General features: G+C 36.3%; 1 protein-coding gene across 5 annotated transcripts in view; it reads left to right on the forward strand.

Annotated features, from left to right (window-relative positions):
* CSNK1G3 (casein kinase 1 gamma 3) overlaps positions 1 to 25098 on the forward strand; it is a 70658-nt gene that overhangs the window by 11916 nt on the left and 33644 nt on the right. For all 5 annotated transcript variants that reach the window (XR_009275957.1, XR_009275958.1, XM_058824309.1 and 2 more), the window contains exons 2-5: positions 2006 to 2063; positions 4216 to 4626; positions 8390 to 8430; positions 17727 to 17796. Coding sequence is in view for 3 of the 5 variants with exons in the window: in XM_058824309.1 (XP_058680292.1) it covers positions 4449 to 4626; positions 8390 to 8430; positions 17727 to 17796 (289 nt within the window). In the remaining 2 variants the exon portion in view is untranslated. The remainder of the gene's footprint in view (positions 1 to 2005; positions 2064 to 4215; positions 4627 to 8389; positions 8431 to 17726; positions 17797 to 25098) is intronic.

The raw sequence follows: 25098 nt of genomic DNA on the forward strand, positions 1-25098 counted from the left end.
TAGGTGGCTCAATTAGTATTGTAAGACGTCCCAGATTTTGGACCGTCTGGACCTATTTGTGCAGCTGTGTGAAAAGGGCAGCTGTTTTGAAGGTGACCCTTAGTTCCTCAGAGTAATTTTCTGGAATCATTGTCCAGGACAGGTGGCCTATAGTAGACTCCTACAATGACATCCACGTTATTTTTTTGTCCCTTAATCCTTACTCAGAGACTGTCAGCCTGGGATCACTGGCTTGGCTGTATTTCAGCCCTTCCAGCTCACCTGCCCTGCCTGTCCCTCCTGGAGAGCTTTTGACCATCCAACATGGCACTCTGATCAAGGGGTTCATCTCACCAGGTTTCACTTACTCCAGTGATGATCCTCATGCTGTGTGTGTTGGTGTGGAAACATTTTGGATGTGGTCTGTTGTAGCTGACACCTCCTGGACCAGTTTAAGGATCTCGCTAGCACTCAGTTCCTTGAGTTTTGGCATACCATCCCATTGCTTATCACTGTCAAACCTGTTTATGGCCTTTTGCTTCTTCCAATGTAATTTAAAGTTCTATCAAATTTTTATTTTCCTCTGTAGCTCTTTTGCTGCTATATGCTTTTCTTAAAAGTAGAGCAAAATGTCAGTATACTGATACGAGCAGTGATGTATGATCTTGTAATTACAATGAAGGGTACTGCTTATGTTACCTGAGGGAGCAGTTATGGTTGCATGTTTCGTTTAAGTTTGTCATTCCTGGGCAGTGCAATGTCCTATTTAGCTACTTGAATGTTCTCTTAGTTAGTTTGTTTAGGAGTAAATCTGGAACATGAAAAAGGAATGAGGTAGATAGTAAGTTGGATTTTTTTAAAGGTGACTTGCACACCTGTGTATGAACATTGTCATGACAACACTTTGGAACATGTAAGCTTGCGTATAATTACAGTGGTGTTCCTGCTGTTGCTGCAGGAACAGGCATTTGAGAAATGTATGAATAAAGAAGATGCTTAAATGAGCTGTTCTTTTATTCTGCCTTGTGTAGTGTCCTAGAGAGTCATTGTTGCTACAGAATAGGGGTCTTATGTGGCATATACTCTTCAGTAGTGTTAATTGGGACATTTTCAAGAGAGTTTTAGAGAGATGTGTAGATTTATAGCTCTAATCTAGGGATACTTCTGGAAGTGTTAGGTGTGTGAGTTGTGAGTCAATTGGAACCCTGTTGTCATTTTTCTTTACTGTGCCTCTCCTTACTTTTTATGCAGTCTCTCTACAGGGCTTGGAAAAGTCTATCAGATTACACCAAAAAAAAAAAGAAATCTCTGCTAGCTGTTGTTAGTTGTGCATGTCAGTTACTCTGAAGTTACTTGCTTTCTTCCAGTCTTGTTTTATTTTTTGTCTGGTGTCAATATAGATTTGAGATTTAATTTATAATTGAGATCTAATTACTTGTACTTCTATGTAATACAATTTTGACTTTTTTATAGCTTCTTTTGCCTTTCTCTTCACACTTGAACATAGTAATTTCACTCCTTTGATATTGCTTTGTCAACTTGGCTTTGATGGTGTTTGCCATTGTCCTGATATTTAGTCCGGTATCTTTTTGAACTAAGAACAATTATTTAAATCCTAGCAATATTCCCTAATGTTGGGCTGAAGTTTATGGTTTAAGTGTGCTCATTTATGTAGGCAGAAATGGAAAAAAAGAAAATTAAACAGAAAATCAAGCTGTGAGATGAGGATAGCATGTTTTTCACAGATTGCCTATAGCTATCATACAGCAAGACAGTGATTTTGCAAATAATTTACAATGCTTACGCTGTATGTGTTCCTTTTGTGCTTCAGATGATGTACACCTTTGAATGATGTCTGTCTTCTGAGCCTTAAAAATGACGTTGAGTCTTTGAGGCAAATCTGCTGCATCTTCTTTAATAGTCAAAAAACCCTGTACTTTCATTCTGTATCAGAATTTTTTACATGATAAGTAATTGCAAATACTGTATAAATATATCTCATTGCCTTTTGGTGCTTTTCCTCTAGAATGTGAGCATTATGGTGAAGAGAAGATACAGCCATCAACATTATAACACTGTCATAGGTAAGTACAATAGAAATAAATACAACCATGAAAAAGTTTTGTATTTTTAAGGTAAATATATCATAAAGTATTGCACAGGAACTTCAAAATGGAGAAAGTCATAAACACTGTCCTTGTTTTGAGTTAGTTGCAGATTATTTTATTAGGAAAATGTAAGAGAACACCTGTGTCCTGGAGAAACTGTGACAAGGAATACTTCCATGTCTTCCTTTAGATATGTAGTGGGGGAAAAATGTGAGGGACTTGTGCTGGTTATTTAGCAAATGTCTTAAAAAAAGGTCTTAAAAACTAATTTCAGTTTATATAAGAAAGCTTGCGTGTAATGTAAGTGGAGTATCTGTTAGTTCAACAGGAGGAAAGGGGAGAACATAAGTTACTGTGTAATAGATTTGTCCATATAATAGACACATTTCTGGAAATCAAAATTGATGTTGTTTGTCATGTATTTGGTACACTAAAAATTCTAGGGTTGTTTATTGTTAGTTCTTCCTGAAAAAGCCAGTAAAATATGGAATTCTTCTTTTCTTTGGTACCTAAAACATCTAGTTGTATTCTTTTGCATCAAACATGCTGACCTGCATTCTAAGAACTGAATGATGACTTTGAAGTTCTACTTCAACACAATGTCTAGCTTTCTTATTTCTTTCTTTCCTTCTGCTATGCCTTTGTAGCATAGTGGATGAGGGAAAGTTACCTATTGCTTCCCATCGAGTCAGTTCCTTTGAGATCTGTGGTTTAGAAGGTGACTTTAGTGTATCTGAAAGCCTGCAAGATTATATAGGATGTCCCCTTTTCTCTTAAATGCTTCTGTCTGTACCATAAAAAACCACAAGTTTCATTACTCACTGCTGAAGTCCTTTTTCCTGGCATTAAGCAAGTCATCTTGGATTGTAATCTGCATTTTGAGTTTTTTGTTTGTTCTCAGAACAAGCCTTTCATTCCCCCTTTCACGGTATTGTGGTCATATTTCTTTGCCAAACAAATTTCCATGTACTTCCTTGTTCGGGTAATATGTTAGTCAGCTGTTGATTAATGATTTTTAAATGTCATATAGTTATAACCATGTATGATTTAGCAGATGCAACTATTCAGGTGACTGTTCATATTATTTGGTGTATTTTTCACTACTACCTCTTTGATTTTTGAAATTTTGTGGTAAGCTGTGATATGAGTAGTAATTTTACTTTGTGAGAAATTGGTTTACAAAATAAAAGTGTCTTCAGCTCAAAGTATTAAAAATAAGCTCCTGGTGACTGCCTTTAAAATAGGCTGTAGCACATGAAGTACATTTTTCCAGAGGATATTCTCCATTACTTCAGTGTATTCCCAACATTGAAACAAATGTAGGAAGAGAATTTTGCACAGACATTTAACTCATTGTGGAATTTTGCCGGTGTAGAAACTTCTGAATTACAGGGTTTTGCGCCGCTGTCATCAAATAGAAAACAATATCCATTGTTCTTATAGCTGAGATTTAAAAACAAAAGCCTTCTTGTGATTCTTTATTACAGTAGTAAGATAGCATTGTTTTTGCTGAAATCCATGTGGGAATTCGTGTCTAGGCAATGATGCTAAACAAGGGAGAAGGTGAGCAGGGAAACAGATTTATGACAGAAGTATAGAAGGGGAGAATAAGTAAATATAGTTTAGTTTCAGATTCTGGGAGTTACTGAAAACTCGAGTGTCCTTGCCATGAGTTTATAATTTGAGCATTTCAGAAATTACTGTTCAGAAAATACAATATATTTCTATAACTTCAATAACTATGCAGCTTGAGCATTTGCTTAAAACAGCAGATACTATTTGAGGGAAATAGATAAAATGCTTTCATTTGAACTGGCATAAGGTGAAGTGAGTGTGTCCAAGCATCAATTTTAAGTGTGTTTATTCAGGAAAAAGTTTTATAGGATGTGTTTGTTGCTTTTTAAAAAATAACTCTTGCTTGAAGTGTTGAAATTTTAGTATACTTGAGTCACTACAATAACACTTGCTGTTACATATTAGAAATAGAATTAACCCTTACGTAGTGCTTTTCGTAGATCTGTAAAGCAAATATAATTAGTTAAAGCTTAATTGTGTGTCTAGTTGAAGGGAAAGGTAATTTTGTACAAGAATCTTACTGTGTTGAATAACTTTGCTTTTCTTTTAACAGAATTCCTCTAAAGACTAGGAAATATCACTGGGGTTGTGCATTCTGGAAATACGTTTTACTACAAATACCACCAAGGCTTTGCAAACAGAATGAACATGCTGCTGTTGACTGCTTACCCACAGTAACCAGCTGGGCATTTCGCTCATGATGTTTTCATTCTCACCTTGTCCAATTGGAATTTGCTTATACTGATTTTTAAAAAGAGGAATAAAGTGGAGTACCGTAAACTTGACATGGAAAATAAAAAGAAAGACAAAGACAAACCAGATGAAAGAATGGCACGGCCTAGTGGGAGATCAGGCCATAATCCACGTGGAAGTGGTTCTTCAAATTCTGGAGTGTTAATGGTTGGCCCTAACTTCAGAGTTGGTAAAAAAATTGGATGTGGTAATTTTGGAGAACTACGGTTAGGTAAGATCCTTGTTTATTTATTTCAGTTTACATTGTTCAAGGCCATTTTTATGCAGTCTAGGCAAGAAAATTTCTCTATGAATACCGTGCAGCTCTTCAAACTGCCTTAAAGCTTCAGATTTGCAAGGCATATTCAGCCCATCTTTTGTGGTTTTACCTCAGCCGGTGCAAGCTTGATGACATGAAGAATCTGTATAGCAGGATACTTCCTGTGAGTAAAATGTTTTCTAGCTATGTGCAGTGCTCTCCTAAATTCAGTCACTTTTCTCTTCCAAGATGTGGAAGTTACATGATGCTTATTGTAGCAGTCTTTTCTGACTTCCTGAAGCGCTTTATTGAGGTATATTTAGGGCTAAATGTATGAGACACATCCCCATCTTGTAGGTCTGGCCAATCTCTTGGAGATGCCGTAACCAGGTACTGCAGACTTTTTAATACTGCTGAGCAAGGAATTTCTTGGTTCCTTTTTTAATGTAGTGATGTTAAACATTTGAGCTGCTATTAAACAGGACAGTGAGAATCTGTAGAGAAAATTTGGGATAATTCAGTCACTCTACTTCTCTTCTGAACAGATGGCTGAAAATCAGATGGTGGAGAAGGCAGACTGAAAAGGACTGTAGAGTTTTGCAGAATTTAATCAGCAAAGCTGGAAATGCTAGCATTTATTAATAGACACGATGGGTGTGTTCTTTTGGAAGACTACATGTTTAGATTTGGGAACTTGTTTTTCCAAGATGGACAGCATGATTAGCTAGGGTTTTCAAGATATGTAAGTTCAACTATGTTTTAATAAATACAGTTTGACACTTAATGGCAAGAATTTACTCTAGTATTGTTAGCAGGCTTGAGTTAAAGTGCTTCATGCATTAAATAGAGGTGGGTTTCACAGTGAGGTATTTGAGAGGATGGTGGGCTATATAGGTGGTGTTTCTGTTGATCAGTGCCTGTGGTAGAAGTAATACTCATTGCCCTTCAGACAATATTTGTGATACAGTGTTTGCTTAATATAATATGTTTTTAATTTAGTGTGTTCTGGGGGTTGTCAGGATGTAAACAAGCTTGGCAAATTAATACTGTAGAGGAATTTAAGAAAATATTGCTGCAGTTCTGACTTAGGACACTGAATTTTGCAGTCTCATTAATAGGTACTCTTGTTACTACTATTAATAGTTAGACAAAATTGATACATTTTGACATTTACAGCGTTGCATACATGACTTTGCAGTCCACAAATCAAGCTGAAAAATTGCTCTTCCTCACTTGCTAAACTTTTGCATACTGCCTTCAAATCTTAATTTTTGTTTCAAACCTCTCAGAAGGTTCAAACCAGCAAGATTAATTCTACATAAAGGCAACGGCAAACTAGTAAAGGTAATTTTTTGTCCGTCTGTTTTTTTGGTCACAAAGTACAGAGCTGATTAAGGATTAATATCTGATTAACTTACTTGCAGCTGTTACAGTGAAACAATGTATTTTATTTTAAATACAATATTAAATTAGTTAAGACAGTTTGATAGTACTGAAATAAAATAGAGCAAGTAAGTAAAAGGAATTGGAGGGAGATTATGGGTCATTGTACTGTCCTGCAGCTGTCACCAGGATGAGTGCAACCTTTCTGATTTTAATATCTGTGGGTTTTGCTTATATTCTAGATATTTCAAATCCCTATTTTTTGGTTTTTGTGAGGAAGATGTTTTAAATATAAGTTACTGAAAGCAAGAGTTAACATTGCTATTATAGATTCTGATTTAATTTTTTTATTTTTACATTTGCTTTGCTACCTGCAAAGCACCCTTTCTACAAAGGTGTACACAAGTGCTTAGTTTTTTATATGCACGTCTAGAAATGGAATATATTTTGAGCATATGTCCTGAGGTTAGAGCTGAGGAACTTAAAGGAGGATTGGAGTTGTAGAGTGATGAATTGGTGCGCAGAAGATAAAAGTTCAGTCATATGTTGGGAACTGTTTTTCTTCCTTCTGAGAAGAAATTGGAGGTCATGCTTCAGTAGTGGCTTGTGGATCAAATGGGAAATTTGCTTTCTGTAGCAAATTACTGTTTGTGATCTTCAACCATTAGCTTGCAGAGGACTAAATTGGTTTGGATATTGAGCTGTTAATTTTAAGACTCTCTGTTATAGTTAAATTAAACTGATATAGTTAAAATAAGCTGATAAGGTAGTAAGGAGAGAACTTGTTGCTGTTGCAAGAGACACATTACTCAATACTTGTTTTGTGTTTATGGACAGATAAGCAGGGGTGTTTTACATGTGTCTGCTGTATTTTAAAGAGAGGATTGTCCTGACTGACCACCTAAAACTGTGTCCCTGCTGATGCTACTTCAGAATGAGCATGTCATTGCAACTTTTGGAACTCAGTATCCAGTTACTTAACTGTAATTGGGTTTCTTACTTACTCAGAGTAGGTGATGTACATAGCTAAGAGATGGAATGAGCAGGGCTACTGCTTCTTATAGATTCTAATACCATGCAGAGACACAGAAACAGCTGCAGAGTACACTTGTTACCAAAAATGTAACTGATATGGCCATCCAGTAAGAAATAGTTAGGATGCCTGGATATCCACTGTAGTCCCTACATAGGGGACTGTGACCCCCTTTATAGCCTACTGATCATATTAATTATGTGTTTCTTGTTGTGAAGCCCTCAGGTTATTTGTTTTGGGTTTTTTTTTTTTGTGACGTTTGATCCACTAAGAGACGTAAGCTTTTAATGCATCTTGTTTCAGCTTTACAGATGTACTCTATTTTTAAAAGACTCATTAGCACTTCATAGTATTTGACTATTGGTGTAACTCACTTGGTCAAAGCATGGTCGTGGTTTCAGTCCCTCTGTGGGGCATTTTCTTAAGAGTTGGACTCAGTGGTCCTTGGGGGTCCCTTCCAAATTAGAATATTTTGTGATTCTTTGTAACTTTCTTCACAGGGAACTTTTTAGACTTGGTCCTCATCTTTTCCCCATATGATTTCTTTAACAAAACTGAAATGAACATAGGAAATTCAGACCTGAGTAATACTACAGATAAAAAAGGAGAATTATCATTAAGAATAATGTACACTAACTGCATTTGAAAATTGTAAAGAAATAAGAAGTGTTGGAAGTGATGACTTAATCTATCCTTTATCTTCTGTTTTTTAATTTTACACCTATAAAACTTGAGTAACGTTTTAGTCATTGCATACAGTTTGAAGTGAAGCTTATTGGAAAGATCTTACTCAGTTGTAGAATCCCTTTTAAAGCAGCAGATACATTTCCTAAAGGGCGCAACGCCATTTAGGAAATGGTCAGGACTGTTGTTATCCTAAGTTTTAGCTTAGTAAAATACATAATTGAGGAGAAAAACAGTCCTCAGTTAATTAACTAGTTAATTCTAGTTTTAATGAATGGCTGATGTTTCAAAACTGCAGAGTAATTAAAAATAAATTGAAAATAGTTTTCAGCAATAATTATGAAAATAGCACATTCTTGTTATTGTGATTTACCAATTTTCAAGCTTTTTTAGTACAAAAAAATCACAAACTTGGTGCAATATCTGCAACTCTGTGAAATTTCCACCTCTTACAGTATTCAAGGAAAAATCTTTTTAAATTAAGGCATTGGATTAATAAACCCACATTTCCTAAGTCACTGCCAGAACATTAGCACCTTAGATGAAAGATAGTTTGAAGATTTTCTTGATATTTAAATGGCATTTACTTGAACAGAAAAGCCAGTGTCTCATATTTGTTTTTATTCTTTTTTCAAGGAAAAAATTTGTACACAAATGACTATGTGGCAATTAAGCTGGTAAGTTAATATTTTTTTAAAGGTTTTGGAATGAGAAACAAATCAGATTCTTCCTTTCAGATGTTAATGGGTTGATTTTTTTAATTGAAGCCTTTAATAGTTTTGTATGATTTCATTGAATTAGATAAAAGCAATTAGTGATAGATGTAATTGTGTAGTTTGGCCATATCGAGTAAAAGTAGTTTTTAATTGCTGCCACTGTTTTCAAGGCTAAATCTGTGTTTGCAAAATCAGTGATGGTTTAATGCTGCTTCAAGGATGTGCTCTGTGGCAGTTATCTTAGTAGCTTCCTTTGTTGTCCAACCAGTCGAGGAGCAACAAGTTTACTGTGAATCTTAACATTAGGTGACTATAGAGAAACTCCAGAAATTCTTGAGGCTGAATGTGTTTCAATGTCCACACTCCTGCCCCCCAGTATTTTCATCTCGAACTGCTGGTATTTACACATCACTTTGTTAGACATGTTTTATTTGCAATGCTGTGTAATATGTTTACTTCTTTTGCAAACATGATACTTTTGGCTATTATGTTAATACGTCATTGTTTGGCTTTTTCTCAATCATTGGAACTCCTTTGGTAACACCATATTTTGCTTCTGGATTTTTTTAACTTCTTAGTGAATGACTGTGTTCATAACTGAAGTATTTCATTGTGAAATTAACTTGGTTACCTCTTAGTGTTGAACGATTTTTAGGACTCCGGTTGGTTTCTTGTTGCTGCAGTAGCAAAGAACTTTTTATGTAGCATAGTATGGTTTCGTAAAGTAAAAGGGAAACTGTGGGAGCCAAAATGCATGGCTTTAGATAAGAAATCTGAAAAGCATTACAAACATAATAAACTCCTGAAAAAGACTGGTATTACTCTTCTTGCTTTGGGAAATACTTTGGGAGTAGTATAAGTTTTTAAAACATGCAAACTATGGCTTGAGAGAGCAACATGGGATACAGTTTTGAGGGTTATTATGTGTTAAATCAGATTTACACTCATTTTGTTTCAACATATCTTGAACTTACTCTATATGTCTGGTGAAAGCTGAAAATAGTCTGAGAATTCTTCTGCTTAAAGGCTGTCTACTCCAAAGCACATTTAGAAATACATTGCAAGGTAGTGGGGTTTTTTTAAGCACTAATTACTTGATAAGGTAGAGCAAGACAACTTTTTTATCTGATTGGTTTTGATAAAAGGTTTTCTATGACATATACAGCTTAGTAAGCTTGGCTGCCATTTCAACCCTTTTCAGCTGTCACAGGTGATACTTGTTGTTGGCAACATTTACTTTTTTGATTTCCAAATATCTCAGTGTTAGAGCTGCTTGTTTCCAGATGAGTAAAAAGGTTGGAGTAACTTTATTGAATAACTTAGTTTGAAGTCACTTAAGAACCAATACAGTTAATATTATATGTAATGTACTACTAGTGCTGAAAGAACTCTTGAGTATGTAGTGGACTTTTCAATTTTTCCTCTTACATTTCCTGTTGTTCTCCTGTTTGAGACAGTGGCTGGACTTTTTTCTAACAGTTATAGATACAGTTGCAGATAATCCTTTTCCTTTTTAAATGTAAGCTTTTGTTTACTCTGGCGCTTGTACTTCTGTGCTTTCAGAGCAGTCATTTTCCTATGCTTAACCCTTGTTTTGTTATTGTAAATGAGGCACTCTGTTTTGCACCTGTTGTAGTTCAAGTTTAGCCTTCCTGAATGGGCTAACTTGAATTAAGTTTATGTTGCAGTCTAAGTAGTTACCCTTGGTAGGTGTGGTTGTTGTAATCTCTGCTGCAGTATCCTAAAATTGTATTTGCATTCTTCATGGTAGCATTCCAGTTTTGACCTACTGTTGTGTTAGGTGCAGCAGGACATCTCCTATGCCAGATGTTTTGTATATCAATGGTAAGCATATATTCTAGTGCAGAAGGACTGTGTGGGTTTCTCTCAAGTGCAGTGAACAGCTCTGTTTATACAGCAGCTTTCAGGAGTGCTGTATTGTTAAAAATAAGTGTATTGTACAAGTGCTCTTTTGACTCAAACTTTTAAATGGTTTTGAATTAATATTTCCCTTGTGGACAAAATGATACAAGCATTTTCTTGTTATGGTGCTTAGGGCAGCTTCAGGACTTGTGTAAAAAGTAGCTTAAACAGTTTTTCTATGTGAGGTCTGAGGGTTGTACAGCTATATGCATTTTAAAGTGTAATGTTTATACGTAAATGCATATTTAATTTGGTAGAACAGAACAGCTGCAGTTCCAGAATCTTCATCTGTCTTAATTCATTATTGCTTGTTCTGGTTGGGCACATACTTCAGTTTGAAAGGTCAGAATGTACTTTTTAAAGAACTATAATGAAACTCTTGAGATCTAGGCTTTCAGTGCTGTGTAGTGGTCTTAGTATGTTCCTGCTCATCTTCTAGTATACAGACTGATTTCATGTGATCAGGTGATTCTTTAGCAATAGCTGTTTGGTGTGTAAAAGCTCTACCTTTCCTGCTCACCTCTTCTTATTGTTAGATTTACTACTTTTATTACATGACCCTGTACTTGACTTAAACTTCCTATTCACTCTTCAGTTTTTTCTTCTCCTTCATTATTTTTCCTTTTCCCTTTGACATATTTCTCTGCTGCTCAAACTTACCTCCTCTGAAGATGCTTAACCACTACCAAAAAACTAGCTAAAGGAATTTCTGCTTGAGCATGTCATGACCCATCAGGAGGGGCCATGGTGTTCATTATAAATTCTCATCAGGATTCAACAAAGACACTGGACATGCTTTAGGGAGCTCTTGTGCTTTTTTGTGTGACCACCTTGTGTCCAGCAACCAGCTCACTATTTATACTTAAAAGGTGTTGGCTAACAAGCCCTTACATTTGAAGGCTTTCACAAATGCTGGGTAGCAGGCCTGTGATTTTTACGGTACACTTTAATAAACTCTCAACTCCCTCAACACGCTACTTAAAGGTGCTGGCTCATAAACCGCAGCATTTCTGCAACTCCCCACTCCCACAATAAACTTCAGTGCAGAGTATGGAATAGAAAATGATAGCTGTGCTTTGCCCAGACAGAGTGAGGGAGAAGAGAAATAAAAGCAGAAAAGGAAGAGAGCAAAAGAATATCATCAGTCCTTAGATCCTGCCTTGGTCTCACTTGTGTGGCTGGTCCAGAGCTGGGAATTGTGACACAGTGAAATAGAAAGAGGAGAAAAAGAGAGCAGGGGAGCCCAATCTGCTTCCTTCCATCAATAACCTGGTGCAGCCTTTTATGTGAATGTGATTTTTTGTGCTCTTTTGTTCTGGAGTGCATAGCCAGCCCTTGGAGGTCTCCTCCAGGGAATGAGTGCAGGCTGAGGAAGTGAGCACAAATCTCCATCCAGGTGGAGCAGGGAGTTGGCTCAGCACTGTGCTGCCTCACCTCAGCAAGACCCTGTCTTCCAATCACAGCTTTCCTGCCAAAACAGTCACAATGTTTGAGACAAAACATGCTTATGCAAGATCCTCCACACCACCCAGTGTCTCAAACATTCCTTACTATTGGTTGGGCATACAGCTCATCTTTGACTATGGTGATCTCTATACATTGGGCGCAGGGCTAGGAGAGGGAGGAAGCAGGAGACAGTATGCAGTTAATCAAAGTTGCAAAAAAGTTGCAAAACATTATGCTCATCATTAAAACCAGAAATCCTACCAATATTACAGTTCCTATTTGTGTCAAAGACTTTCCCCACCCCATGATTTAAAACCAAAAGAAATCTGGTGTCCAGGGCTTGATTCATTGCACCAGTTCTTTGGTTGCAGTGTTTGGAATTGTTCAGCAATCTGGTCAGCAGCTTCCTTCGTCTTTGCTCAGGCTTCTTCAGTTAAAGTTGTAGCATTGTGGATGGTGACAGAGTACTCCTCTTTGGTGAGGCTGAGCATCCCATGTTATGTTTGTTCAATAATGGGTACGTGCATCCATCTCCGAGGGGTTGTCAAATTGAACATTGATAGGACGCAGAGAAGAAATTCAGACACCTCATTTCCATCCAGCATGGTATTCTATTGTTAGGAATAAGATTTTTCATCTGAATTCCTCCAAGCCAACCCCAAAGGGGCTCTCTATTTATTTCATCATTCTTCAATTATAATTGTCAGTAAGATTTAGGATAATTATTTGTGGCTCTGTGGCAAGCTAATTCTTGCCATCAGGTACTAACCTGAAAAATGTAGAGGATGTTGGTCCTATTACAATTTTAGCAAGTACAAGTATGTCTATTCAAAGTTCTAATACCAAGTATGAACCATATTTCAGGGGAGTTTTTCAGGGCAAGTGTTACAAGTACTATACATCACAGCAGACAAACTTAGAGGCAACAGAAAGAGTCCTAATTTCTTCCTGAGTGAAGTAGGGCATGGCAAGGCAAAACCCTTGGCTGTGAGGCCTCCATATTCTTACAAATTCTTGTATTAGCTTCCAAGTTGAGTTGGAGTCTTATTACAGTAGTTCTTGTTTAACAGGATTAAGATAAAAGGACACATTGCTGAAACATCTTGGGTACAGTGCTAGGTACAGATTATAAAACAACAGCAATATGCAGTCAAAATGCTTGATGTTAACATCACTCATTGCTTTGTCATGGTTCTTGTAGGAAAGGAAAATGGAAAAATGCCTTGTTCTAAACCAATGGTTGAAAAGAGGATACTGTCAACTGGTGTGAGCACAGTATTCTTTATCATGGGCATTGAGAGTTATCCATAAGTAACTGCTGAAAGGCTTCTGAAGTCACTACTCCAATAGTGAAAAAATCTGTTAAAGCTAATTGTGCTAAGCTTAAGTTTAATTACTTAATTTAATTTGTTTTATGTCCTTCCTTTTGTGAAAGATACAATTGATTCTGTGTGATATCTTTTGTGAAAGATACAAATGATTCAAATGTTTCCCGTGGCCCATTCCTGTACCATTGGAGCAGTAAAGTGGTTGCCATTGTCTCGCTGGGTGGAATTAGGCTTGGGTAAATACCTGAACCACTGCTTTAAAACTCTGTGCTTTTGCCTGTGCCTAAACTAAAAACTTCCACTTGGATTAGTCTGAACCTCCATATTTGAGGTGGGAGTATATACAGCTTCTTACTTCTCCTCATTTAAGTTACCCTGCTTTGATATTTTGGTTCTGGTATATGGCACTATTTTGTAGCAGTTTGCTGATCCTGTCCATCATCTCTGGTTTCAGTTTTAATTAGTGGTGCAGAATCCAGATGCTATATCCTGCAATTCCTCATGAAAGATTCTCTCATACACATGGAGCTGAAGCTATGCTGGAAGCCTGCTAATATAACCATGTTTGACAGCAAACAGCCCTTCTGCCTTCAGCCTCTTTTCCTGATTGCTCTCAGCAGCAAGCAGCTCCCTCTCCTGAGGCCTGCTCTCCTTCTCCGGGAAACCTAAACCCCTTGACCAGTAGGCTGCCCACTGCATGAGAGACCAGCACTCCTAAGGACCATTTATCTGTATGCAAACCTCAGATTCTCAGTATCCCTTGGCCTCCTCTTCTGCAGCTTTTTTCTGCTCTACAGCAACTGCTGCCTACACTTCTGTCTTTCCTATAGCCTCTTCTCTGGCTTCAGCCACTTCCACAGCTGCCTTTGTTGCCATGCCCAACACTCCTGTGGTTCTCTCCTCCTCATCCTTATCCCTCACTACTTTTGAGTCCTTCACTTGGGTGCGTCACTCTCTGTTTATAAAAATCAAATAGCCGAGTCTTGCCTCTTCATTTCACATACTATTCCTTATCTGAGCACTTGTGTTAGTCCTTGTACTCCCAAGGCCAACTTATCATCCCTACTGTGGTACCCAGCACATCTCTCAGTATTTTCTCCTGCTTTGTAGCCTTGCAGAGCTCGAGGTGTAGTAAGTCTCTTTGTATGTTCAGCAAGGATTCCAATTTTGTTCTTTCATTTTTCTCTCTATCCGGACATCTCTGGAAGTGGTCAGCCAGTGGATGTTTTTTTAAGAGCTCAACCAAGACTTTCAAATGCTTTTGCAAATCTTTTGCAGCCAAATTTTGCTGTCTAAATATTTTAGTAAAAAAAAGTCTGTCTCATCTTGCTCTCTGTGTGAACACTTTTGTAAAGAAGTCAACCAAATTATATAGAAATGTCTCTCTATTTTTGCTATCTAGACATTTTAGTAAGCAGTCATTAATCTTTTTATCTCTTTGTGTTTCCATCAGCATGACACACAGTACTCCACATATGAAGATGGGCATAGGTCATACTTTCCCAAAAAGGAAAGGGGTCAATGCTTGGAATTTCCTGAGCTGTCATGTCCTGCTCCTCCCTGTTTCTGATCCATCCCATACCCCAGTCGGAGATGGAGATATCTGAACCCATCCCAGCTAAAAATAGCTCAAGAGCTGTTCAGTCCCTCTCAGCCTCACAAGAGTCATGTCTGTCATGCCAATTTATTGTTACAAGCCATTGGTAGGAGTGTGATGTTTGTTGGAAATTCTTGTAAGTCTAAACGAAGCCACTAGACCACACGCTGGGGAGCTCTTGTGCTTTATTGTACAGTTGTTATAACTCTGGAACCCCCACTATTAGACTCCCAAGGTGTTGGCTAACAACCCAGGCAAAGCAAGGGATGAGAGAAGTTAAGGTGGAAAAGAGAGAGGAAGAATGAAGAAGTTCACCGTCTGTAGATTCGTGCAGTCGGTCCTGCTGCGTGGATGGTCCAGAGCTGGGATAGCAAAATAAAGAAATGGAAAGATATGGAAAAAGTCATAACGGGGACCCACGTGCTTCCTTTTGCATTTAACCTGGTGCAGCCTCTTATGTAAACAAGACTTTTCATGCTGTTTTGTTTGCACATTCACAGGCAACATTTTGAGCCTTTCTCTGGGAGGTCAGTTAGGAGGGAGTGAGCAGGAAGCTGGCTCAGAACACTGCTCCTCTATCTCCATGGACCCTTTGTTTCACTCACACTTTTCTTGTCATAACAGCCAGAATATTTGAGACAAAACGTGCTTATGCTTAGTCCTCCATGGAACTGCTTCTGGAAATACATCAATTTTTCCTTGGATGAAAGATAGGAAGTTACAGAGTAGTCATCACTGTCTTTTAACTGTAATCTTTAATTCACCGACTCACTAGTCTACTCTTAAGATTTTAATTGATAAAATTCAAATCTATTATAAACGAGAGTTGTGTGTGGAAAGAAAGTTGCACTTTGTTTCAAGGTTGTTATGTTTTTTCTCTGTTTTTTGTTTTTAAGGAATAACTGTGGTCTAGAGACACACCTTTTTAGAATCCCTCTAAGATATAGTAAATACAAATATTTGTAGTAAATACCAGTCTAGTGCAAGTCTATTTAATAGACTGATCTTTTCCTGTAGCAAGAGCCTACCTCTTAAGGAATTTTTTTTTCCTGAAAATGGCCTTTGTTTGCCATTGCTTATGAATGTGTAAAGCAGACGCAGAATGTAAACTGAGATGAGTTCTCACTGAATTACTAAACCCATGAAAAGTAGGTAATAGCTGAATGTTTATATTGGTCTTTGGCTCTTTCAAGACTTCTTGAACATTTTTAACCTTATAGTTCAAGTAAACTGATTTTTCAAAGCCCTTTTAACAGAAAGTAACTTGAAAATTGAATAGTATTTTATTCCATGTATTTGGGACAAAAATAATTGTAGAAAGAATTCATAATGAACTTGAAACAGATTTCACATTTTGATAGCCCCGTTAGTTTTACTTAGTAATTACTTTGCTGAATAATAAACACTTGCTTATTTTAGGTAATTCTTGCTCACTTTTCACATCTTTGCAAAAAATACAGTGTTCAGTTATGCTGGTTGCTCTGGAGTGCAAAAAAGATACCGTAAATTCTATTTGTTTTTTGCAGAAACTGTTAAATTAGTTCTTCTTTACTTTCAGGCATCCACCTTTATCATCCTGGCAAGATCAAATGCATAAATATACACTGTCAGGGAGTTCAGCAGCATTGGGAAACAACTAAGTCTTGGAGGGAGATGGGTTGAAGAAGGCGGCTGAATTTCTTATTCATGCACATTGGGTCATAGTTTTTATGCCCTGAATGTGATACTAAGAGACAACACAGGTTTATAAACTTGTAGCTTTAATATGATGATGTGAGGTAAAAGATGAGCACTTTGCCCAAACTTCTCCTGAAAATTGGTGTTCAGCAGTATCAGTTAGTGCTGATAGCCATATTGAGAGTTACTTACTGTGTGCTGCAGTTCCAATAGTTACGGAATTATTTCCAAATTATCACTGATGTGTTCGAAGATCACAGAATCAATTAGGCTGGAATAGACCTCAGAGAGCATTCAGTATGACCTCTGACTGAAGACCACCATGTCAGAATGTCACTCAGTGCCATGGCCAGTCTTTTCTTGAACATTAAACTCCTCCAGGGATGGTGACTCTACCACCTCCCTGGCCTGTCCATCCAATGTCTAAGCACCCTTTCTGTGAAGAAATTCCTCCTAATGTTCAACCTAAACGTCCCCTGGTGGAGCTTAATATTAAGGTCGTTACATATCATAAGAAACAAGGCATATCTTCTAAAAGATGCTCTAGGAAATTAGTTCAAGAATCTTGTGCTAAAGAACCTTTTCTTTGCAAAGGGAGATAATCAGAAAGTTTGTGTTTCCATTTAGGCTGCATGTGTATTCTTCTGCTTAATCTCATGTCACTTCATTTAGTTCTGTGAGACCCTGATGCACGGGCATGTTGAACTATAATGAGATTTTATTAATTTGCAAATATTAGTTTGCATATATATACAGACTTATTCTGGGGCTTTTTTTTTTTGCTAGTTTTGGATTCTTAGTTTGTAATGGTGATACTTGATTTCTGCTAAGCTGTTACTATTTGGTGGAAGGATTTGGTATTTTTTATTAAGATCCTAGGAGAAGCTCCTTGTAAAGATACATCTCTCAAGTAATAGATATTTGGAGTTTTTTTGGTCAATCTGTTAAGCTGCATATTAATGCTACTTTCTGAGAAATGTAGGACATACTATCCACGTGTTTTGGAGAAACTTACTATTTTTTAGATATTCCATCATGTGTCTGTTGCTTGATTTGCATGTTGGACTCTGGCCCTGTGGAGCAATACAATATGTAAATATCCATATATGCACTACTCTAACCTGAAGGAGGTTTAGTTTTCTCTGTTTCTTAATTGCCAGTCATTTCAGAAGAAACATTCAAACTTTTTGTGTGGCTTGGAAGTAGTAGGGCTAATTTGGCTGGTAGTAGGTTAGTGTATTAGTTTTTAGGCTTTGTTTTAAATGTTGTTTTTGTTTTTAAATCAGGAGCCAATGAAGTCGAGAGCACCACAGCTACATTTGGAATACAGATTCTACAAGCAGCTAGGATCTGGAGGTAAAAAGCAGTATAATGCATTTTACTGTGATGAATCCAGGATCAATTTTTGGCTGAAGTTTTCTGGGTTTAGAGGTATAAATCTATTTAATAAAGTGTTCCTTACTACTTAAAGCAAAAAAAAAACCCAAGGAGTTAGTGAATTAAATAATAGTGAATAATAATAATTATAAATTCCATTATTCTAATTTTTTTCCTACTCAATAAAGTGTATCTATGAAGTCCTGACTTTTAAATAAATCCTACCTATCACAACATTTGTCTGCATACAAGTATACCTTAAACTAAGACTATTCCCAGTACAACTCTTTGAAAAAATACTGTAGATCTCCAAACTGCTGATCTACTAATTATGTATTTTGAATTAAAGTTGATGTGATAGCTTAAATAGCTTCAAATTCAGTTTTACTTTACTTCACTTCTACTGATACAGTATATAATGATGCTTACTAGTTTTATACCTCTTAAATACATCTAGGAGAAGTTTAAGTGCAGTTTAATATTTAAATTTCTCATTTCACTCCCGTTGGTGCTTTTATACCCAGAAGTACTCTTATCGTGGTGGTCTGAATGATCCAATTGTCACCTTTTGTTTTTATAGGTGAGCGATACCTAAAACTTCTCACACAATTTTGTGCTTTTCACAAAAGTGCATATAATCAGTTAGGAAGATGTGAAGTTTCTTACCCTAGTAAAGTGAGTACAGATTCTCTAAATCAGCTATAATTTAGGAAAAAGAAGTCTTTTGATATCTTTTCCTTGAAATTATTCCTAGAGTAGGTAATGTAATTAACTATTTTTCCCATTTTTCTACTAATGTAGAATTTTATTTTATGAGTGGACTACTAACAGTGGTTTTCTACATGTTTGTTCGGGGGCTTTTACATATTTCTACATGTTTCTACATGTATGTTCAGGGGCTTTTTAGAAAAGGCAGCCTGGAATTTGTGACAGTGATTTTGATTGTGCTTAAGCTAGAATAAAATCCTACTTGGTATGAAAAGTCTCTGAAAAGAAGTGCACAATGAACATGCCCATACCACTTTGATTTTGTTACCTTGAATGTGTGGATGTTATGATGAATTTTAATACTTTTTAATTCCTATTTTCACCTTTTTCCTTAAAATTTGGGATCATATGGCAGCTCATTGCTGCTCTGACTGGATAGGGTTTCTCAGGTAGCTTTCGAAATTTCGTGCTACTCTTTTAAAGACTACATCTGGTGAAACCAAGTTTCTAATGTATTCAGTTAATATAGACCTTTTTTTTGCCGATGTACTATGATTGCTTTGCAACCAGGAATTTTTAGAGATTACTTTTGGCAAAACACAACTTTTCTTGTCAATTTCTCTTCCTAGATGGAAAGTAAAGTTGTAGATGGGTAATCAAAATCTTGAGTCTTTATGGTGTCTGTTTGGAGAAAGTCATCACAGTATGGGTGTTTTTTTGTAAGTAGTTATAAATTGTCAGCATACCATAAACTAACATTGTGAAATAGCTGATGAGTAGAAAGCTGAGATCTTAAGTGTTTAGCTAATGGGGCATGACAACCCACAAGTTAGGTACATTAACTGTCTGTGAATATAGAGGTGTAACTGTCTAAAATTGCAAAGGAGCTGTGTAGTGGAGGTAAGAATAAAGGTGTAATTTCTAGTTCACACTGCACAAGTTAGGCAGTGCTTCTCAGAGGTAGGAACCCTTACAGGAGAATTTATTGGGAAAGTGTCTTAGTGAGTGTAACTATGTTTACTTTTTTATTTAGCGAATAAGACTGGGAACTGTGTTTAGTGTAAAAACATAGTGAAGTTATCCTGCTTTACTTCAGATACCATTCAATTTTCTTAACCCTATTTGCTGGTTGCAACAAATTTTGTCTTTTTCTCTGATGTCTTGTTGAAGTACTGAAAGGGAGAGTCACCTCTCTGATTCTTTGCATGAAGATGAGGTTTCCTTTAGGGTGGAAATGTGAAGATAGAGCTGGTGACTGACTGAGCATCATCAGTATTTATGAATAACTTTGTTACAGACTCCTTTGTTTTTGCAGTAACCTGCTTTTATTCAAAGGTGAAAGCCTCTCCCAGCAGAGAACCTTGAAAACTCCTTTGTGAGCTTTTCTCAGGCTCTCCACTTGAGGCCTATTTTAAGGGGTTTTGTGACAAAGGCTCATTATGAAGAAAGTAATTTTCTTTTTCCTATCTACATAGAAGTTAAAGAAAGATTGCTGATTCCTTATCTTCTGGCAGCAGTCACTTTTTCTATATTTTTAGGAGTTGGGCCCTCAAGCAGAGGAAGTTATATGGCCTGTGATTTTCAGAAAAAACTTTGTAGTATTATGTAGTTTCAGTTCTTACGTAATCTGTGACAACTGGTTTTAGTTTGCTAATTTTTTGTGACGTGCATATTTACTGTGAAACATAGATTTAAGTAATTTTATCTCATGAACAGTTGACAACATAGTTTTGGAAAGTTGATCCACTAAGTGATAAATTCAGAAAGCAAGTATGTAAACCTCCTGTGTAAAACAGGAGATAGTGAGTGGAAAAAAAACTTTCACCAGGTCTATCCATTTACGTAGTATTGCTTTGTGGGCAGTGGTCGTTCTTTGATCAGAGAGAGAATGGGTTGAAAGAAGTGGTCTTCAGTATGCAAGTTACAGAAGAGTCTGTCATAGGAGATATAAAAATTGCAGCCATTGCTGGAAGAAATTTGTAATATAGCAGTTGTGAAGAGGGAAGGTTTCTCTGATACGCAGTTATGCACCATACTGGAAGTTAGAAATGTCTCAAGCTTTCCATCTTTTAAGCTTCTAAAAATCCACATTTGTAGGTTTTCTTACAATGAAGTAATCTTTTCCTTTGCTGTTTATTTGCACAAACTTTTGGCTGATAGCTTTATAACTCTGTGGACTGTGTAGTTTGCATTTAATTGTAGTGAATTGTGCTTCCCCTTGTTCTCTTCATGTTTACATATATACTTATGTATTAATAGCAAGTGATTACTAAACTATGGTTTCAGAAGCAATCAGTGAAAAGGGAGTTGTACTCTCAGTCTTGTAAGCAGAGCCAATATTTTCTATAAAAACCCCATGGTCTTCACGAATAAGAACTACAGATTCCACAGTTTATGCTACAAATTGACTTAGTGTGAAATAACTAATTGGCATAGTGTGAAATAACCTGAAGCTTAAAGGATTAAATTCTTTTAGGCCCTGTGAAATCCTCCTTGATTTGGAGGTGGCAGGAGGAGGAGGAGGGAGAGGCATTAACATGTGAATGAATACTTCTAGAAGAAAATTAGGTTACTTTCTGGCAATATCATCCTGCAAGCAAGTAAAGAAAATGTTATTGTGATTACAGATTGTTTTACTTTCAAACCCTTTTTAGTGGAGCATCCTTGTACTTCCTATAATCTTGTAGGCATCCTCGATGAAAAGAGGATTTTGAAATGGTATGTTTTCTATATATTTCCTTATCTGCAGGCAGTATTTGTCTACTAAGTCTATTTATTTATTTTTATAATATCCCTTTTTCTTGCTTTTCTAATAACCTTGTAGCTTGGGATTTTTAAAAATATATATTTGTATTAATCTCTCTCCTAAGTCATGTTGTTTTGTGTCTTGAATGCCATGAAAATGGAAGACATTCTTAATTTAAACAAGGATCAGAGGGTTCTTTTGTAGTTCTGCTCACTGAGAGAACAAGGAGAAAATAGGCATGAAATATGATAGATGTGTAGCTTTTATACACAAGACTTTAGAACTGAGAGTACCAATTCTCTGTGTTTAATAAAAAGTGGTTTTGTCTTGCATGAGTAAGAATTAACATTTCAAAACTGTATTCCTTTGGAGAGGATCTGCTCACATAGAAGGCCTAAATGTAAATTTGCTCTTAAATATGCACTTTGAAATGCCTGTGAATGTGCAGTAACATGTAGGCATTTGTCAGGAAAAAAAAGTGAAGAATCTTTCTTAAAGAGGAAATACTTTCAGTGCTTTTGGGCTTTTAAAAATATTTTTAGTTTTTTAGGGAAATGGACCTCAAACTTATTAAAAACAACTTTGAAAATTACTTAAAAGATGTGGCTTATTTTAGTCTCATCGTTACTTAGCTTTCATTTAAATTTTATGTACTAATAGAGTTTTTTATGAAAATTGCTTTCTTTTTTCTATGATAATTTTGTAGTTTAGTAACTATGAGGGTGTTTTCCTTAGGGAGTTTGAGATCATTAGTCAGTATGAAGAATTTTCTAGTCAATTGAATGGGGAACATATGGATGGAATTTAGAATCTGTGCTTCTAATAAATTTTGTTTTATGTGTATTTTCTTAATGTGCAGATATAAGAAAACTATACTGTCATACTCCTAATAAAATGATTGCTGAATTCTTACCTGAAATTGTGTTAAAGCTTTTGGAATGAATAGAAAACAGTTTTGTGTTTTTTATTGATTTTTGAATTAATCTTCTATGCTATCAGGCTTTCTTTGCATGATTAGAAGATAAAGTGTAGGTGTATTTTGTGCACCACGCTGCAGTATAACTGACAGATAGTTATGGTTCAGTTTCCTTTTGCAGAAAGGAGTCTGTAAATGAAATAAGTTATGTGTGGCATGTTGAAGAGCATAAAAACGATTCAGCTTGCATTGTCTGATTTTTTTCTAACCTCTCTTAATAAATGGGTGATTATCATAATGACTGGGCGCTTTTGCAAGTGACTGAGAACTCGTTTATACTTACTTACCTGACAGTGGAGCAAAAGAATGGCAAGCAGCTTCTGCTGCCTAAAGTGAATTAGTATAACTCCTGTTTGTAATGCTGCTGTTAGAGCACGCTTAGAACAGTTCTTGTTTATAGCAGTGAGGAGTATCTATTATTAGATTTTTTTTTTTTCATTTGAGGTAATTTTTGAGGTCACAGATCTCAAAACAGGTCACAGATCTGTTCAGCAGTGGATTAACCTACTGGTAAAACTGCCGTATTAATATTTCAGACAAAGCAGATGCTCAGTATTGTAAATAAGGTTTAATTTTTCTTAACTTTTGGACATCTGTTCTTCTAGCTGAAATCTAGTTAACTCATCCACTTGAAAAACGGGAAGCCATTCACTTTTCTTACAGGGTCACTACTATTGGCTAGTCAGTGCATAGGCTATATTTGTCTACAGTGGGAAAAGGTGTTGTATTTAAGAAGGTCATTGCCGTTATGAAATGAGTGCTAAGTATTGCATTCTGTACCTGAACCATTGTGATTTGGTACTAACATTCATGTGACGTGGTCTGTATTGGTATCTAAAAATACGGTTTTTGGTTTTGAGATCACGCGGAGCTGCCTTTGACACAGTGGAGTCGCAGTACTTGGACAGCTGTAATTACACAGTTACTGTTGGATAAGTGATTCAGGAGGATTTCAGTGTGGGCATAATGTGGTTTTGGGAGATACAGAAACATTCCCATACAGTAAGTGGAGTCTGCTCACCATTTTGTAGTCAAGCTCAGGAGAATATTTATTGTAGCATTTAGAGCATGTCTGGATTCACCACATTTTTTGTTTGGGAATGTAGCAGAGTGAGTTTGAAATACTTTGAATTTCTGATTTTGAGAGGGGGCAGAGTACCCTAAGGCAAGAACACTTCTTTGTTATGAGGCGCCTTATATATAGTTTAGACATTTCTGTTTATGGTTTTCTTTTTCGTGTTAGAAATGTGTTTGATGGGCTTAAGGCCAAGAATGACATTCAGTTCTCAGTGTCTTTAGTGGTTTTTCCTCTAGGTAAAGACAAAAATATTTAAGGTGAGAAAGTGTGTTTCTTCATTTAATTACAGTTCAGGCCAGGTTTAGCTGGTGTGTGAGATCTGAGTGTTCAGGGACAGCTATTAATTATTTTCATATAGCTATATTCAGGGTATGGAATCTCTGAAGCAGATTTTTCTCGTGAAAGACAAGCTATCTTTTGCATTTAAGATAGCTACAGGCACCTTTCGCTGTCACTGCGAAGGCAGTAGGATCTCAGATTGCTAGTGATACCATGTCTACTTCATCCCCTTGGCCATAGCCACCTTGCCTTCCACTTTAGCCTGTGGGAGAAAAAAGAATCCAGCAGGATTTCATTGTGGTGCATCAGTGTCTGTGTTTTGCTATAACTCTTCCCAAGACAAAAATTTCAGTATAATAATTTCTTAATTTCCTTCTCAGTTAGTAAACTGTAATGTACTTTACTAGATTGATGTTCTATCATACCATGAGGAAGTGTCTCAATAGCAAGTCTCCTTGAGTGTGGTGCTAGAAACAAAGCACTACAGCTAGATTATTGTGTCAGGTGATTATTTTTGTTTATAGATCTTCTAGAAACAATTTAAAATTACTTATCTCATTCTGTGTTATTCAAAATATTTTGGGTTTGATGTTTTGCTGCTATTATAGGAAAAACATTATGGAAGTTACAAAGGTTTGAAGTGAGTTTACGGGAAAACACGAGTGTGATGTGCAGCTGTATTTAATTGGATGTTCCTACTACTTAGTTAAAGCAGTAATAATTTACTGGAACTTCAGATTTTAGAGTATTAATTTCTAAAACAAGGGTGTTTATGTTTCTAATGATCAATGACAACGTATATTGAAGACAAAATCTCTATAAACTACAGAGTTAGCAAGTAGGCAAGTTCAGGGTAGTCCTAGTTTACATATCTAAATAAAATTTTATTACAGGTATGTTAGAGTTATTGCACTTCATATCCTTTCTATACATCTTGCTAGCCCACATTCAGTATGAATGCAAAGTGAGTTTTATTAGTAACTTCACATGAATATTGCTTTGAACTATGCTTCCAGGTAGGTAGCTGAGAATGTGGTCTTAAACTGATGGCTGTTTCTTTAATTTATTTTTTAGTCATGCTGTCCTGCTTTATTACTTCTCTTGGAATTTGACTGGCATTATTATGCTGGGGAATCAACAATAAGCAGTTAGTTGAAGTGGTTGGTAATCATGATAAAGTTAAAAAAACTAAACATGCAAGTGATCCTTAAAAACAAAGCTCTAGGCTTAATTAAGGAATATAGTATTAGAGCACTTAAACTGAATTAAATATTGAATCTCTTTACTGAAGAGGAATCTATTCATAGGCACTGTTAATCTGTGTACTGATGACTGCTGCAGTTGTATCATGAGCTGTTTGGGGAAAACTCTGACTCAGTTTTGAGTTTTTGCTGCTGATCTGCTTCCTTTGATAGCAAAGTTGAGCTCCTCAGTTATTAATGTGAATATGGTAATATTTATGTTTATATGAATAAACATAAATGGTAATGCCTA

This window comes from Ammospiza caudacuta, chromosome Z, assembly GCF_027887145.1.
Source record: "Ammospiza caudacuta isolate bAmmCau1 chromosome Z, bAmmCau1.pri, whole genome shotgun sequence".
In the NCBI taxonomy this organism is placed as follows: domain Eukaryota; kingdom Metazoa; phylum Chordata; class Aves; order Passeriformes; family Passerellidae; genus Ammospiza; species Ammospiza caudacuta.